This window comes from Nymphaea colorata, chromosome 5 (genome assembly GCF_008831285.2).
Source record: "Nymphaea colorata isolate Beijing-Zhang1983 chromosome 5, ASM883128v2, whole genome shotgun sequence".
NCBI lineage: Eukaryota > Viridiplantae > Streptophyta > Magnoliopsida > Nymphaeales > Nymphaeaceae > Nymphaea > Nymphaea colorata.
The window spans coordinates 23812520-23828662 of record NC_045142.1 but is presented as its reverse complement, the minus strand read 5'-3'; the positions used below and the strand labels follow the sequence as shown (position 1 = coordinate 23828662).

At 38.9% G+C, this 16143-nt stretch overlaps 1 protein-coding gene across 2 annotated transcripts; it reads right to left on the bottom strand.

Annotated features, from left to right (window-relative positions):
- Positions 1-6719: 6719 nt before the first annotated feature.
- LOC116254826 (protein FLOWERING LOCUS D) lies at positions 6720-13597 on the bottom strand. Of its 2 annotated transcripts, XM_031630428.2 has the most exons (4): positions 11176-13597; positions 9878-11054; positions 8966-9018; positions 6720-7186 (listed from the first exon to the last, which is right to left on the bottom strand). In XM_031630428.2, exons 1-2 carry the CDS (start codon positions 13409-13411, stop codon positions 10294-10296), a joined length of 2997 nt encoding a protein of 998 aa, XP_031486288.1. In that variant the 5' UTR covers positions 13412-13597; the 3' UTR covers positions 6720-7186; positions 8966-9018; positions 9878-10293. The 2 variants fall into 2 exon arrangements, with proteins under 2 accessions (XP_031486288.1, XP_031486287.1); XM_031630427.2 differs by lacking the exon at positions 8966-9018.
- Between the last annotated feature and the right edge of the window lie 2546 nt (positions 13598-16143).

Sequence of the window (16143 nt, the reverse complement as noted above, 5' to 3'; positions counted from 1 at the left end):
CGGTGTTTGGCTAATACTCCAAAAACCAAGTATTGGAGGCAAAATAAGGTTTTGCCTCCAAAACTAGGTTTTAAGATTCTTTAATGAGTTTCCATGAATAAAAGTATGGATCAAGTTTTCTCTCTTTTTTGGAATTCCTAGTTTGGTCAAAGCAGGGTTTTCGTTAAACTCATTTTTAAAAAAATGGCACCCAAACATCTAAAGACTTACTTTTGAGAAACTTCTTTGAATCCCTACTTGTTTTAAGTAATAAATTGGCACTCAACTTGTTTTTATACAAAATAAAAATAAAAAAAAAAATCACCACAACAGAGCAAAAGTGAGCTTGCACCTAACCAAAAGGCTCAATTTTTTTTTTGGATTTGCATTGACCAAGAAAGGGAAGAAAAGAAGCTTCTAGAAGGTCAAAAAAAGAGAGTACTATAGTGAGACTGATAAGGGTGGAGAAGGAAGGAAGGAAGGGAAGGGAAGGGATAAGAACATCATCTGTGTCCTAAAGTCAGAGAAAGGCAGCAATCTCCCTTATCATCTTTCTCCCCAGCAGCCAGCCAATCTCTATATGACCAGCTAAAATACAAAGAAAATGGTCCTCTGGAAGTCCTCATGTTACTCATAATTTTAATTATAAGTTATATATATATATATATATATATATGGGCAATTATTCACATACCCACAAAAAATGCTTATTTTCATGTTGATATTTATGGTAAATTTTATCATTTATATATTGATGTCCAAATTTGAAAACTTACTATTAGTATCCTCTAGCCTTTCGGCTCCGCCCCCTATGTGTAAGTGGACCAATCTAGATGATAAGATCATTCATAAAAATAACTTGAGGAGAAGTGATCCGTACAAGGTGATATATATGTATATAGAAAAGGATAAAAGATATCCCTTTTATTAGGGGTGAGCTCATATGCATTAATAGACCGATGTCAATCGGTTATTGGCAAAGTTGGCTGAGAAATCACTCGAGTTACCTTGGGTTGCTAGAAAACTTGGTTGCGCGTCAAGGTTGGCATGGCTCGCTCTTGACTCGGCTGGACTTGCCTGATTCAGGTTATTTTAAAACTCGATCGAGTCGACGAGTTAACTCGCTAACCTTATGACATGGTCATTTGCCGATCTGAGTTTCAATCCAAGTTAGGGGTGAATACGAGCCCGAGTTCAGTCAGCTCGAGCTCGGCTTGACTAGTGAAACCTCGAACTCGACTCGGCTCCAGAAGCAGCTCGAGCTTGAGTCAATCGTCATCTAGTGAGCTCGAGCTTGACTCGACTAAGGCTCGACGAACTCGTTTGAATAGAATTGATATCCATCGTTTCGTGTTGAGCACGAAGTCGACGACTCGATTAAGGCTCAACAAACTTGTAAACTTATTTGAATATATCAACTCGATTAAAGCTCGAGCTCGACTCGGTATTTACATGTTGAGCTCTCAACTCAATTATTTAAACAAGCCGACTCATGAACTGAAGCTCGACTCGTTAAGCAAGTGTCACGGCTCGAACTCGTTCACGAGCCAAGTTTTAACAAGTCGAGCTCGAATAGCTCCACTCGCTGTGCCAAACTATGATTATCGAAACAGACGTGCTTTGGAACGCATCCGTTCTTGGAAAAAAAGTGGGAAAAGTTGTTCGAGACGCCTTTTTTTAATTTGAAGAACAGTCGAGAGGTGGAACGTGACTCAAGAGTCCCCCCAATGCGGACACCTTTATTGGTCACGACACCATAAAGTATGACATAAATTCATGAACAGCCTATAAGGTGAAGATTGAAGAACCCATAAAGAAGGGATGGGGGTGACGGAAGGAACCCTTAAAATAGGACACTTTGGATAGAGCTCTCTGACCGTCCACCCATTGATTTTGACTCCTGGGACCAACGTGTTTGATTGTCTCAGCTGTACCAAGAATTTTGAATCTGATTAGTAATCAAAGTCAGATTATGTGAGCAGTTTCATGGATTATCAAACAAATTTGATTAGTAATCAAAGTCAGATTATGTGTGCAGTTTCACGGATTAGTGTTTGATAGCCTCGGATTTTTTTGTGTTTAGTAAAACTCACTGTCTAAATAAAGAAGAAGAGATCTCAATAGCATCGATTTGACACTCATGCAAAAAAAAGTGTGGATCTAAGATCAAAGGAAAAAAGGCTCGGACCGCATATTTCTTGTCTAAAAAAGCACGCTCTAGAAGAATTTGAGTAAACTTGAGTGTGTTTGACGGCTTTGAATTTTGATTCTAATTCCACATTAAATTGGCAAAATTTCAAAATTTAGTTTCTCTTTGTGTTTGATAGTATGAAATTTTGATTCCAGAATTAAAAATGGGTTGTTTGCTAAAACATGAATTAAAAGTCTAGAATTGATGAATTAAAACCGTGTGCCGTAAAAAAAGATGACAAAATTATAAAATTCTGGAAGCAAACTTCCACCCATTCAAAATCATGATTTCAGAATTTTGCATCAAGAATGAGCCTATAAAAATTATGGAATCAGACAATTTTAATTTTTTCTTAAAAGAAAAAGAATTTTAATTTTAGAATTCCATAATTCCAGCCTCATGAAACACCCCTAATATTGAACTTGGATGCCGCAAAAATAGAAGTATCTCCGAATGTTGAATCTTATGATAATCATAGTGTTTGATAACGTCGGATCTCAGTTTTAAAGCTGATTTTAAGCGCATAGATCTCAAATCCACGCTACATGGAAAAAAGTATGAATCTAAGGTCCGAGGAAAGAAAATGAAAGGAAAAAGAACCTCTTAAAATACATGGCCCGCAAAAATAACCTAATAAAATTTAAATGAGTTTGATATTTAACGTGGATTCGACCAATATCTAAGTATGTATAAATGTTGGATATTATGATAGGAAGATCCAAATCCAAATTAAGTTAAGCCTCGCCACTTTGCGTGTGTAATCCACCCACTTGCTCCAAAAAGACAGACTCGTAAGCACATGCACTTCCTTTGCTTGATAATGGGCGTGCACATGTCACAATCCACCTTCCTATAGTGAAAAATAATATAAAAAAAACTTGGTTGTAACTTTGAAGAAAAAAAAATATATCCCTTTGTGTCAGGAAGAATACGATGGAATATTCCCATGTAAACAAGACAGATTGCTTAATGGAGGGTACCTTTGACTGATTGTGACAACCAATATTATCGAAATTCGGTTAATTTGGTTTAAAATGATTCTAATCAGTAGGTAGTGACATGTTTCATTTTCAAAATTATTTTTAAGGTATTGAGAAATATTTTTATTGATTTGTATATATTTTTCAATTTAAATATTTTTAATATTTGAGTCGAGTCATTTGCTTAACGAGCCGAGCTCGAGTTCATGAGTCAACTCGTTCAAATAATCGAGTTGAGTTCGAGCTCAACACGTAACTGTCAAGTCGAGCACAAGCCTTAATCGAGTTTGTCGAGCTCGACTCTATAATTACATGTTGAGCTCGACTCTACAATTACATGTTGAGCTCGAGCTCGGCTCGACTAGTGAAACCTCGAGCTCGATTCGGTTCGAGTTTGAGAATAGCTCGACAAAAGCAGCTCGAGCTCGACTCGGCAATTATGTGTTGAGCTCGAACTCAACTCGATTATTTGAATGAGTCGACTCATGAACTCGAACTCGACTCGTTAAATAAATGATTCGTCTCAAACTCATTCAAGAGCCAAACTTTAACCAGTCGAGCTCGAGTAGACTCATTGTTGTTTGTTTTTGATGCCCAACAAGCTACCAGCCTCACCTATCCGTTACGCGCCAATATACTGAAAAGGTTATTAATCGGCCCTAAAGAAATAAATCAAAAGTCGCTTTTCAAAAGAATCAAATCAGTGGGAAAAGTGTAAAACTAATTAAAATAATTTTAAAAAATAATGAGAAATCCACACACGATGACTCTTGATCAGCCACGGAATCGAGGCACCCTTCCTCGTATTTAGTAAAATATGCATTATTTCCTTGATAGATTTAATACATAATTTAATAAAACATGTAATACGTAATATCTACTTGATAGAATTTGTTTATCTTGCAATATTGAGTAAAATCTAAGCATTTGGTTTCCAGGACATTTTCTTTTTATTGCCGAAAAGTTTAAAATTTTTACTAAAACCTAGAACATGATTTAAACCGTCCATTTACTAACGGCCTCCTTGTTTTTATAATTCCTTAACTATAAATATGTATGCGTGCTTATGTTATGCGCGCGTGAAATTTTTTATTTTTTAACATTATAAAATCAGTTAATTTAAAATGACGTTTTAGGATACATTTCTTCTTCCTGTCTACCCACTAACTTTTAAGGGTGCGTTTAGATGACACTATCAACAATTTTGGTTTAGGGAACACCAAGTTTTTGAAAACCTGGTTCAAAACTCAGTTTTGCAAACTTGGTTGGGATGTTTAGATGATAAGTAAAAAAAAAATTAGAGGTAAAAATTAACCTCACTTGAAATACCTAGGAGCAAGCAGGTTAATTTTTACGGAAACACGAGGAGTTGGTGCATCGGTCTCTTTGTGCTGCAAAAAGGAGGTACTGATATATCATTTAAAGCATAATAAGGCGCTTTTTGAAAGACACAAATGAATCCTAAATACCAGGAAAAGGTTAGGCTTTGCCCTCTATTGAAAGGTAACATGAAATACTCTTTTTATTTTTTTCAATCCCAACTATTTTTTCTTCATTTAACAACTATTCAAATTTAAAAGTCCATAAAAAAGATGGAGTTTTTTGGATTTTTAAAGGGAAAAAAAAAACTTGAACAGCCTGTTTTAGAAAAAGACTTTTTTTTCTTTGTCTAAGGCTCCCCAAACATCATCGTCCTTTACAGCCGCCCACGTTTTTCCTAGAGAATTTGTAGTCAAAGATGCCTTGTTAACTTCTTATGTTTTCCTTCAGTCAAAGGGCTTTAGCCTCTTTATTTATTATTAACGTCTTCATCGTTTCTGTCAAACGAGGAAAACTCAAGTTGAGTACCAATATTGTTGTGTGAGTAGAAGATTCAAATCCATTTGATCAGATTTGGGTGAAAAATGGTTTTTTTTTTTTTTTTTTTTTTTTTTTTTTTTTTTTTTTTTTTTTTTTTTTTTTTTTTTTTTTTCGGGTAACTGAGAGCTAATCTCATCAGCCAAGCCCCTAAGGTCCAAAGCTGCTTTGGTGCCTCCTCAAGGTAGGCCTCCCCGCTAGATGCTAATTGAATCCAAATTCAAATTAAAAAACAAAGTTGAAACCTGAGATGATTAAGCCAAACTCCAATAAAAGCCAAATCTGTTCAAATCAAATCAATCATATGTGAGGTCAGAGGCGGAGGTAGGATTTTCTTTCAGGGCGGGTCGGTAGTCTGACCTCTAGATCCGAGTAAAACCAAACTGAATTGTAATAAAAAAATACATTATGCAATTAAAAAAAAAAAATTTAATATAAAAAAGAAATTTTCATTGGCTGGGGTGGGACCATGACCTAGGCGCCCCCCCCCCCCCCCGAGGTATAATTAGTAAAACATATTCGGGATTTGCTTGTTCTATACTTAACCCATTTAGGATTATCAACGACCGGCATGAAATGGGTAACTAGAAAAAGAAAGCTACAAAGCAAGAAGGAACGTAGCAATAACCAGAAAGTTGGATGAACATGAACAAAAACCCTTCGAACGAAGTAACAAACACGATAAGCTTCAAGGACTGGTTCGACCAACCAGTACCGAGGGAGAAAAAGAGAGAAAGTCGTCAACTCTAGATATACACGAGTTGGTGTAAACTGTTTGGGCCCCAAAGCATAAAAAAGGAGAATGTTTAGACTTGACCTTGGATTTTTACTAGGATTGACAAATCAATCCAGATCTGATACATTAGATATGGTAGCAAACTTTTTATTTGAAACCAATTTGGTCCTTTTATATTCGATTAAAAGTCCAGATCCAGTTAATATTTAAAACCTTGGTCGGAAAGAATCAAAATTAAATCGAGGAATAGATTGTAATTTTATCTGGATACCAATATACAGACCCAAAGTATCATAAAGATTTGTAACATTAAACTGAAGCCCTCACCCAAACATCCCATTAATATAGGATCTGCTTTTGATACCTCAAAAAGGCACCTCCAAACTTACACGCCAATGAAACTTATTTCTTTTGCAGCACAAAGAATTGACTCTCTGAAGATTCAAAACAGAAACTACTAACAGCCTACCCAACCTGCTTGTGAACCACAAACCAGAATTTCAAACAAAAACTGATTTTAGAAAGCAGCTTTTAAAAAACTAATTTTCATACAGCTAATATTTTTTAGTGTGTCATGCAAGCGCTACCTTATCACTTATCCAATTTTTCAACTTGAAAATGCTTATTTGTACATCAAGACAGATCGTTTTCAAATTAAATCCTAAGTTTTTATTCACGAAGATCACATCCGTGCCATTATTTTCACGAAAAAAAAAAACTCAGATGTATTAATATTGGTTGAAGAATAAAACCTTTCTTTATCAGCCTGGCCAGCTTGACCTCTCACCCAGAGTTATTTCAATGATGGCGGTCAGAAGTATGGATGTGACTGGGACTCTAACATTTAAAAATAATTGAATGGGCATTTGAAAAAATTACAAGAAAACGTGTACTTTAAAAAATTGCTAACAGAGTGTAAATTATTAGGGGAAAAAAACTCCAAAAAAAAGTAGCATACCAAATGAAGTCTCAGATATAAACAAAATCAGCCGCCCTTTCTGCAAATGAAGGCCAAAATAGTGGACAAGAAGTGTTAGAAAGTTCTTTCAAAGAATGATAATTGCCCATGTTATAAATCAAGGTTTTCAAATCAAGAAAACCAACGTCTACAGTTCGGATGCCAGCAAAAGGACATCACTTGCAGACTGAAAACCCTGTCCCGGCCCATTGGTTCTCCCCCCGCACGGGCCAAGGCTGAACAGGTCAGACTGTCTTTGACTGGCCTGTCACCAACCCGCGCATCAGCCCCACCCAGGGTTCAGGATCAAGGTCCCCGGTTCCTGTAGAACTAAGCTCATTCAAGTCCAGGCCCATCTGGTACAGTCACTGACTCGAGTCTGCTGGCAACCTCACATTAGATGCACCCTCTTGCCCATGTCACGTGCCTTTCTTTCTAGAAAACTGTTTTCTGTACCTCTTCACTTCCAAAAGTTCACCTTCAACCTGCCAAGAACAACCAGTTACATATTTACCACCATCTTTCTTACCTGCCAATAAACGTCTCCCTGTATGCTAAAATGAAAAATAACGTATTGAATGAAATGAATTTCTCACTACCTAGTGTTAGATGCCACATGACAAATTCTAAAAGAATAATTAATCTTCGATATTGAATATATCCGAATGATTGCTATGGGATGCATACATTCATACACTTATGCAGCTGTAGTACAAGCATCCTAGAGATACTGTTCAAACTTCAAAGCAAACATGAGATTCAGACGCGTAAAAGGCTAAGAGCATTAAGAGTCACCATGGCAGAACATGAAAAGCTCGAGATGCAATGCACTTTTGAGACAGAATCTCGTCAAGAAGAAAATGCCATCAAGTGATTCATCTGCACCTCATCCTTTTTCTCTCAGAGACGGACTGAGATATGCATGCAAACCCTGCTCTAGACAGACTGAGCTATGCATGTACACCCTTCTTTAGTCAGTAGGAAACCCAGAAAGGTAAAAAGGCTAGACTTAAAAGAACCCAAAGAAAGGCTCATTTTCAGGAATAAGAATTTGAAACTAACTGAATTTCCAATATACAGAAATGAAAATGTAGAACACTAGCAGAGATTGTCTATTTTATCCTTCTTCAAAGAGAGGCAGCAATTGAGGCATAAGCAAACCAGAGATGCCATAATCAAATGATAAAAGCACATCAACAATACAGTGAAACTTCACAGAAAGATACTGCAGTTGGCAAGACAATAGCTGTGACTGTCATGAACTTCTTTGAAACTTTATAGCCTTATATTGCATGTCCTCCGGCGTTAGTACTTTATAGACCAGATTACAATGAATTGTGAATTTCTTGTTGTGTATGCTATGTTCATATCCAGAGCTCCAGGAGAAAAACAGTTTCAGGATGCAGACTCTCAGTGGAAGTTTATATGCCGACGACTATAGGGGGTATCATTGTTATGATCCTCCAAATAAAATGTATCAACATTTCACAAGCTTTTGAGTTTTGACAAACACAACTTTGGCAATCAATCTGCCAGTCCTGTAGAGCTATCTATGCTTTAACACAAGCTTCACGTTCCTAGTTTCACAGTTTTTCCTTAAATTCAGAAGCATGGCTTCAGACTTCAGATAACCACAGTTGGACCATTATCCAACTCTCAGTTGTCCCATGACTTTGGCAGTTAAACAATGACCTCCAGTTTCTTGTGGAGTGAAAGACAAGCAAAGATTTGCACATGTAATCATGGTAAAGGAACAGCACAAATTCCAAAGGAAGGCAATAAAGTTTTCGAGTCACAGAGGTTGCTATATGAAGGTTCTGACAACTAACTTGACCTCTATTGCTTGGTTATGAAAAATGAATATATAGCATTCCTGCTGGTGAAAGCATAGTCAAGGACTGTAGGCAACACACATTAGGCAATTAATACTCAATAAGACAGACGAGATAAGGATTCAGCAAGATAGCAATATATATATATATATATATATATATATATATATATATATATGACATTTACATAAAATCACGAATATCTTATGTAAGTGATTAAAGTAGGATGTGAACCAGAGAATAAAGGTGATGCCTACATTGATAAACGGCCTCATATCTCGAAGTCTAAAAACAGAAGATTCTGTTATGGATCTGCAGTACTACATGTAGTTATGTGGCGCAAGAGAGGATCGAAAAGCACAAGCAAAGAATCAAAGATACATTTGCCCAATAATTTTGTAAGCTTCCTATACAACCAGATGAAAATCCGACCTGACTCCAGGCGATTCCATGTCCCCACTTCTGTTGCACCTCACTGAAGCTAGCTAGGGAGGGGAAAGAAGACCAAGAACTCAAGTGATTAAAACTTCAATCTGCCTTGGCAGCATTCTCAAAGAATATGCATAAACAACTCAAAACTACATATATAACTCAAGTTTAAGTTATAGTTTAAAGTTTAAACCAACTGAAAATCATCCATAAAATCATGCGTCCAATGAATGAGATTGCTAGTCTGCTAAAAAATATTTCTCTATATGAACTCAGTCCATGCACAAGACCATTATGATGTCCAGGATGAGCTTCAGAAGGCAGAACTTTTGCCTTACAAAAGAACCTATTGTCAGATTAATCCTCTTGATCGGTTGTAGAAAACCGCCAAGGCCATGGTAGCATTCTGTGGTTTCTACGTTGTCGCCAGATGGCATAGTAACACAAAGTTCAGTTGTGTGATCAAGCAACAAGCACACAACCAGACCAGATTGTATATGGAATCCCTCATTGCATGAAGCTACTGGAAAGAGCCATACCAATTACCAACTTACTGCAACCCATGTGCTTGCTGGTCTTATATAGCCCAACACATTATGAATCAAGGAGATTAGAATGGAGGCATTATCATGAACAGAATGTAGACAATTTTAACAGTATAATAACCCAGGAATCAGGTTAAATTTGAATGAGCAACTTTCCTTATAACAACCATGCACAACAACAACAGGTGGGTCTCCACGATCGTTGAAACTCAACATCATTAACAAACACCAAATCCAACAAATATGCAGATGGAGTAACTTTTTTATTCCTCTATAGAGAAAAACCAGCTTCTAGGTCATAATATTTCAATGAACACCAAAGACAAGTGACTAAAGAATTCTTTGTCATCCATCAAAAGATATGATTTACCTCTTCTGATCTTCCAATCTCAATTTCATCTTCATATACTCCTCGGACTCCAATAGGCAGAAGAACTTTTCTTGCCAGCTTGACATTATGCTACTAAAACACAGGCTTAGGTGGCTTTAAAAAAATAACAGGAGCAAATAAGGAAATGAACACCGGATCAAATATTCCGGCCGTCTGAGAGCCTAAAAAACTGGGTCTTGCTTGATTTGTGCTCCTGAACCCATTTTCCAGAAACTTGGTCCAAATGCTATTCTTTTCTCCCACACTCATGTGCATGAAACTATGTTTTGATTGAGTTTCCAACTGTTTTCTGGTTCTGGACAAGCTGTTAAAAATAAATGGTCCAAAACAACATCCTCTACACCAGCTTGAAGTACACGAGATAATCTATTTCCCAAGACGAAACTGCCACAGACCTATGCAGTAGTAGAAGAAGCAGATATCTTATTTCCCCTCTCTGCTTTGATGGCAGCAATAAGGGAGTCTGCACCAGACCCCAAGCCCCTTCTTCCTACCAATTTCACACCTAATTTCTCAGATAAGTAATTTAGCCTTACTTCATCTCCACCTCTGACCTCTCTCAGTTCAAGTGCTTGTTGTCTTGACAATAAGGCATAAATATGAAGTTGTTGCTGCTGATTGAAGTAAGATTGAAGCTGCTGAAAGAGTAGCTTCTTGGAGTGCTGTTGTTGGTCCGGCTTTGACCCCTCACTGTTACCTTTTTTTCTTGAACCTCCAAGTGTGACCCTTAAGATAGCTTCTGATTTTGGTTCAGTTGATTGTGGCCGAAATATGACAGAAAAGCTCCCAAATTCTAGGTCAGGATGTCTAAACAGATCGGCAAGAAGAGAAGCATAAGATTGTAAGTTCTTCGACAGACCATGCCCAACCTTCATTTTTGAAGTGCGAGCATTTGCATAGTTTGATATATTAGCAGCTTCTCGTGCGCCACTCAAGAATGCACCATGCATTGTTGCAGGGTATCTCCTAGTGGTATGCTCACCTGCAAAGAAAAGCCTTCCTTCTCCAACATTTTCTGCAAGGATATCGTAATCATCCCCTGATGCACCCACTGCAACATTTGAATAGGATCCTAAGCTGAAGGGATCGTTACCCCATCTTGTACAAACTGTTTGGATGGGATCAGGAACTTCGATTCCCTGTGGCTTAAAGATACCTAGCATCCGTTACCCCAAAAAAGAAAGTCAAACAGTGAACCATGAGATCGCATGAAAAACAAAAATGTAAGACGAAGAACATTGTCAGATCATAAAATACATCATGAGTAATTTCCATACCCTTGAGAACTTGGAGAACTAGGGTAACAGCATCAGTAGCATCCATAGCTTCAAACTCAACTGCAGCTTCCCCAGCAACCAAAGCTATTAGTAGTGGACCTCCAGCAACAGTGGCATAGCTATAGAAGAGAAAGAACTCCCCTCGACGATTTGGTTTCTCAGACAAGTGACCAAAAGTGTCCAAATCAGTTCCCCAAAATGCAGTTGGAAAGAGCATTGCAACCTTATTGAGCAATCCAAATCCCAGCCTCTTTATGCTGTCAAGTTTCCTCTGAGGCAACTCCGGAGTGAACTTGATAGAATTACTTTTCAACACACCAAGAGGAACTGTACATAGGACCATGTCTCCGTCAAACACCTGATTACCAGCGAGCACCTGCACACCATCATCACCGTATCGAATTGTATGCACACTTTTCTCATAAAGAATAGGCACATTCTCAGCTAAAGCTTGTACCAAGCGTCCATTCCCCCCAGGAAGGAAACAGTGGTCGCCACCCATATCATAAGGATCGTCCTGATCCCAAAACGCAAGAGACAGCTTTGACAGTAGACCAGCATTGGCGTATTCAAGATTTGCAAGATGCCAATTGAACAAACCTATTTCTTCCTCACTGACTGCACCACCATATACCTGCCTGAACGTCTCCAAAGCTGCACCTAATGAGACATCAACTGATATATCGCCCATCAACTGCCTCAACTTGCTAGCCTTATCCAGCAAACGATTGAATGAGCCCTCAACCTTTGCATCTGCAACAGGATCCACAGGCAGGCCATCCGGTTTATACAAAGGGCATTTGTCTCTAATTTTGTGCAAAGGGTAGGATAGTTGTTTCGCCAATATCCCAAGTGGGTTTCCTAGGGTCCCTGTAAGCACACTGCCACCGAGATCTGAAGCCGCGAACTTATTGTTGCCTTCCAAGTTCTTGGTATAAACCCTTCCACCAGGTCTCTTCCTACCTTCCAGAACTACAACCTTAAAGCCCGACGCCATTAACTGCCTCGCTGCGGCCAATCCAGCCAATCCAGCACCAATTACTATGACTACATTAGATCTAGTTGGCTCGCTAGGAATCTTCTCTTTGATTGCAGGAGCAACTCCAAAATTTATGTGCCCATAAGAAACCAAAAAGTCATAGGCGGAATCTAACAGTTTCTTGAACTTGGCAGGAATTATAGCATCAAAAACCTCTTTGTACAACCAACTGGTGATGTTTTCTCTCCATTTACTGATAATATGGTTTCTGATAATAGTGTAATTGACTTGTTCGAGGCTACCAATTAACGAGACAACTCCCGCCTCTATTTCGTCCTCTGTGAGAGTATCCGCCGGAAAACCAGCAGTTAACGCAATGAGTGCCTCTGCAGTTGGATCCTTGTTTATAACAATTATTTCGTCGCCTGACTCTATCTTAGCTGCTCTAGTAGTTCTACTTGAAACCATGCTGGAACTAAGAAAATAAGTACCACCATTTGCAGAACCAGAAGACTCCGAAGCACCTTGATTATCTGCCCGAACGGAAGGCGGCAACAGAGAGGCAGCTCTTCGCCGAAGGCCGCTCCGCTTGCGCTTACTCGTGAAGAATGGTTGAGCTAATGCAGCCAGCGAATTGGCTGGGTTCTGCTGATCAGCATTGCGATTTGCAAGAGTCGTCGGTTGGAAGGGAGACTTGGAAGCAGGATACCGATTCACGGAACTAGTAGACGGCTCAGGGATCCTTGAACTGATTTTACCGTTCCGGAGGGCCGTTCGTTGCAGTTTGGCGGGCTTGGAGATAGGCGTTTCGTCGGGTAACTTAATCGGAGCAGCGGGCCGCTTGAAAGGATTATAGTTGAAGAATTCTAGAGGGTTGGGATTGTGAAATAAAGGGTTTTGGTTGGCGAGGTGGGAGGGGAACAGGAAGTTAGGATTCTGGACCTTCTGAGAGAAGATCGCCAATGGCGTGGGGTTCTGGAAATCGGGGAACATACTCGAGAAGAAGGAAGAAGGACGAGGATTTCGATCAAGAAGCGACGTCTCTGCTGGCGCGGCATTGCCCTGGGGGTTAGCGTTAGGGTTAGGGTTTTCCTTGCGGCTAACGGAGGGATTGGGATGGGGACCTCCATTGGAGATGGGCAAGATGGCGTCTGTAGTTGATTCTCCCGACATGGCAGTAGACGAAGGGATTCGGGTGGACTCGTCGGTTAAATCTGACGATAGAGGAATCGTCGAAGAAACTGCCTCGTCTTCCATTCCTTGCCTTCTTCTTCTTCTTCTTCTTCTTCTTGGCCTTCAGCTCGTTATCAGATGAAAGGAGCGAGGAGAAGGCAGCGGGGTTAGTGACGGCGTCCCGGCGACGGAAGTTTCGCCAGAAGTTTTCCAGCCGGGCGCGGGAGAGACGGGCGGCCGCTTTCCTCTTAGTTCGGACAGAAAAGGAAGCAAAACGCGCGAAACGAAAAAAACTGAGAGATGGATCGGATCGGGAACCCTTTTTATGGATTTGAACTTTTGAACTGAACTGCTTTTACTGAGACGCAAGTTTGTGTGGTTCCGAGTCTTTCGATCTGAGTACGAACCGGACGCATCTCCCAGCGTCTGGTTCGGATATCCATATCCAAACACTGGTTTCGATTCTGGACCTGTTGAGTCAAACTTCGGGTCGGATAGATTTTACAATGCTGGCTCTGGAATGTGAGCACTCGTTCTATCTTACGTTTGATAACCCATCTCCGTGTTAACAGAAACACCAAGAAGGCTCTCAATGTGTATTACTTGGGAGATGAAAAGTCATATCTCTTGAGAAATGAAAAGTCATGTCTGTTGGAAGATGAAAAGTCATGTCTCTTAATAAATGAAAAGACATGTCTCTTGAGAGATGAAAAGTCATGTCTCTTGAGGGATGAAAAGTCATGTATGTTGAAAGATGAAAAGTCATGTCTCTTGGGAACTAGAGACCCCTTATGTAACTCCTCTATATAAATGAGCCTCTCCACTAAAGGAAGGCAAGCAAGAAACGATAGACTAGTGGACGTAGGCCTATTGGCTGAACCACTTTAAAAATTTTTGTCCTTTAATTATTTCTTCATTTTGATTTCTTACATGGTATCAGAGCCACTGGTCCTTGTTAGTGTTGCTGCTAGATCCTAAGGATTACATCTTGTGTTGCCGCGTTTCATTCTCATGGCAAATCAATAAGCATCATCAAATACAGGAGTCAACTCTGATACGAGTATGAATTTTCTTGCTTCTCCTCTTCAGTGCCCAAGCAATTTACAGCATTTCCTCACCATCAAGTTAAATGCTGAAAATTATCTTATTTGGGAATCTCAATTTACTTCAATTTTGATCTCATTTGATCTCATGAGATATATTGATGGAAGCAAACATGCTCCATCAATGTTTAGAAGTGGAACAACTGAAATTAGTTCAGAATATATTGAATGGTTGAGAAATGATCAACTACTTTTGAGTTGGATTAAGTCATCTCTATCTGAAGCAATACATACCCAAATTATTGGTTTAAAAACCTCTCTAGAGGTTTGGAGCGCTCTTAGGCAGTCATATGTCACTCAATCTAGGGCTCGAATAATGCAGTTAAAATCACAGTTTCAAGATTTGAAAAAGGGGTCTAGTTCTATGGATGTTTATATAAACAAAGCAAAATCTATTGCTCATCAAATAGCCATTGCATCCAAACCTGTTGATGAAGATGATCTTGTTCTTCAAATTTTTAGAGGATTGCCAAGTGAATATCTTGCTTTTAAAGTCAGTATGGAAACTCGAAAGGATCCTGTCTCTTTGAACGAACTTCATGGGCTTCTTCTCATACAAGAAGCCAACTTAAAAGAAGATGATTCTCAAACTTTTGAATCTATTATGCCAGCTGCGAATATTGCCTCAAAACAAGTTTACAACAAGCAAACCAACTACAGAGGTCGTGGTAGAAACAACTATCAATCTAGAGGAGGAGTCCGGAAAAGTGATCAATACAAAGGTGATCGTTTTGTGTGCCAAATATGTGATCAATACAAAGGTGATCGTTTTGTGTGCCAAATATGTGGAAAAGTTGGTCATATTGCAAAGTTTTGTTGGTCATATACTAACTTGCTTAAAGAAAAAGAGACAACGCCTCCTCAAGCATATCATGCCGTTTCTTCTAGCACTCTGAATCAAGACATTGGAGATGACAATTGGTATCCTGACTCCGGTGCGACTCATCACATCACCAATGATATCAATAACTTGTCCATTCATGCCAAATACAAAGGTGGAGATGCAGTAAAAATCGGAGATGGATCAGGTTTGAGAATTTTTCATATTGGTTCTTCAAAGACATCTCAAAATTTAGTTTTAAATGATCTCCTTCATGTGCCCAAAATAACAAGAAACTTGTTATCTGTACAACGTTCAGGAAATGGGAAAAATTCTTCATCAAGGAACGAGCAGTGATGGGCTATATAAGATAGACCTTAGTAGCAGAAAAAAGGAAGCACAACTTGGAGAAAGACATACTATTGGGCAGTGGCACAAAAGACTTGGTCACCCTTCATTTTCCATTGTTAAGAAGGTTTTGAACAAGTATGATTTGTCTTATTATGATGATTGTTTAAATTATTTGTGTGAAGCTTGTCAAAAGGCTAAAAGTCATAAACTTCCATTTAATGCTATTTCAAGTAAGGTGAAACGCCCGCTTGAACTCATTTATTCTGATGTATGGGGTCCAGCTCCAGTGGAGAGTGTGAATGGTTTTAAGTACTATGTGATTTTTATGGATGCGTTTTCAAGATATACTTGGATTTATTTGATGAAAAAAAAATCAGATGTCAGTCATGTTTTTAAAGCTTTCAAGGCACTTTCTGAAAATCTCACTGGGCACAAGATAAAATATTTTCACTCAGATTGGGGAGGAGAATTTCAAGGGCTTCAATCATATCTTGTCGATAATGGGATTGGACATAGAATATCATGTCCTCATACCCCTGAAC

Coding starts and splice junctions, on each gene's coding strand:
- LOC116254826 (XM_031630428.2), bottom strand. CDS start 13,411: ATGGAAGACGAGGCAGTTTCTTCGACGATTCCTCTATCGTCAGATTTA. Junction 11,055..11,175: donor AGTTCTCCAAGTTCTCAAGG/GTATGGAAATTA, acceptor AACGGATGCTAG/GTATCTTTAAGCCACAGGGA.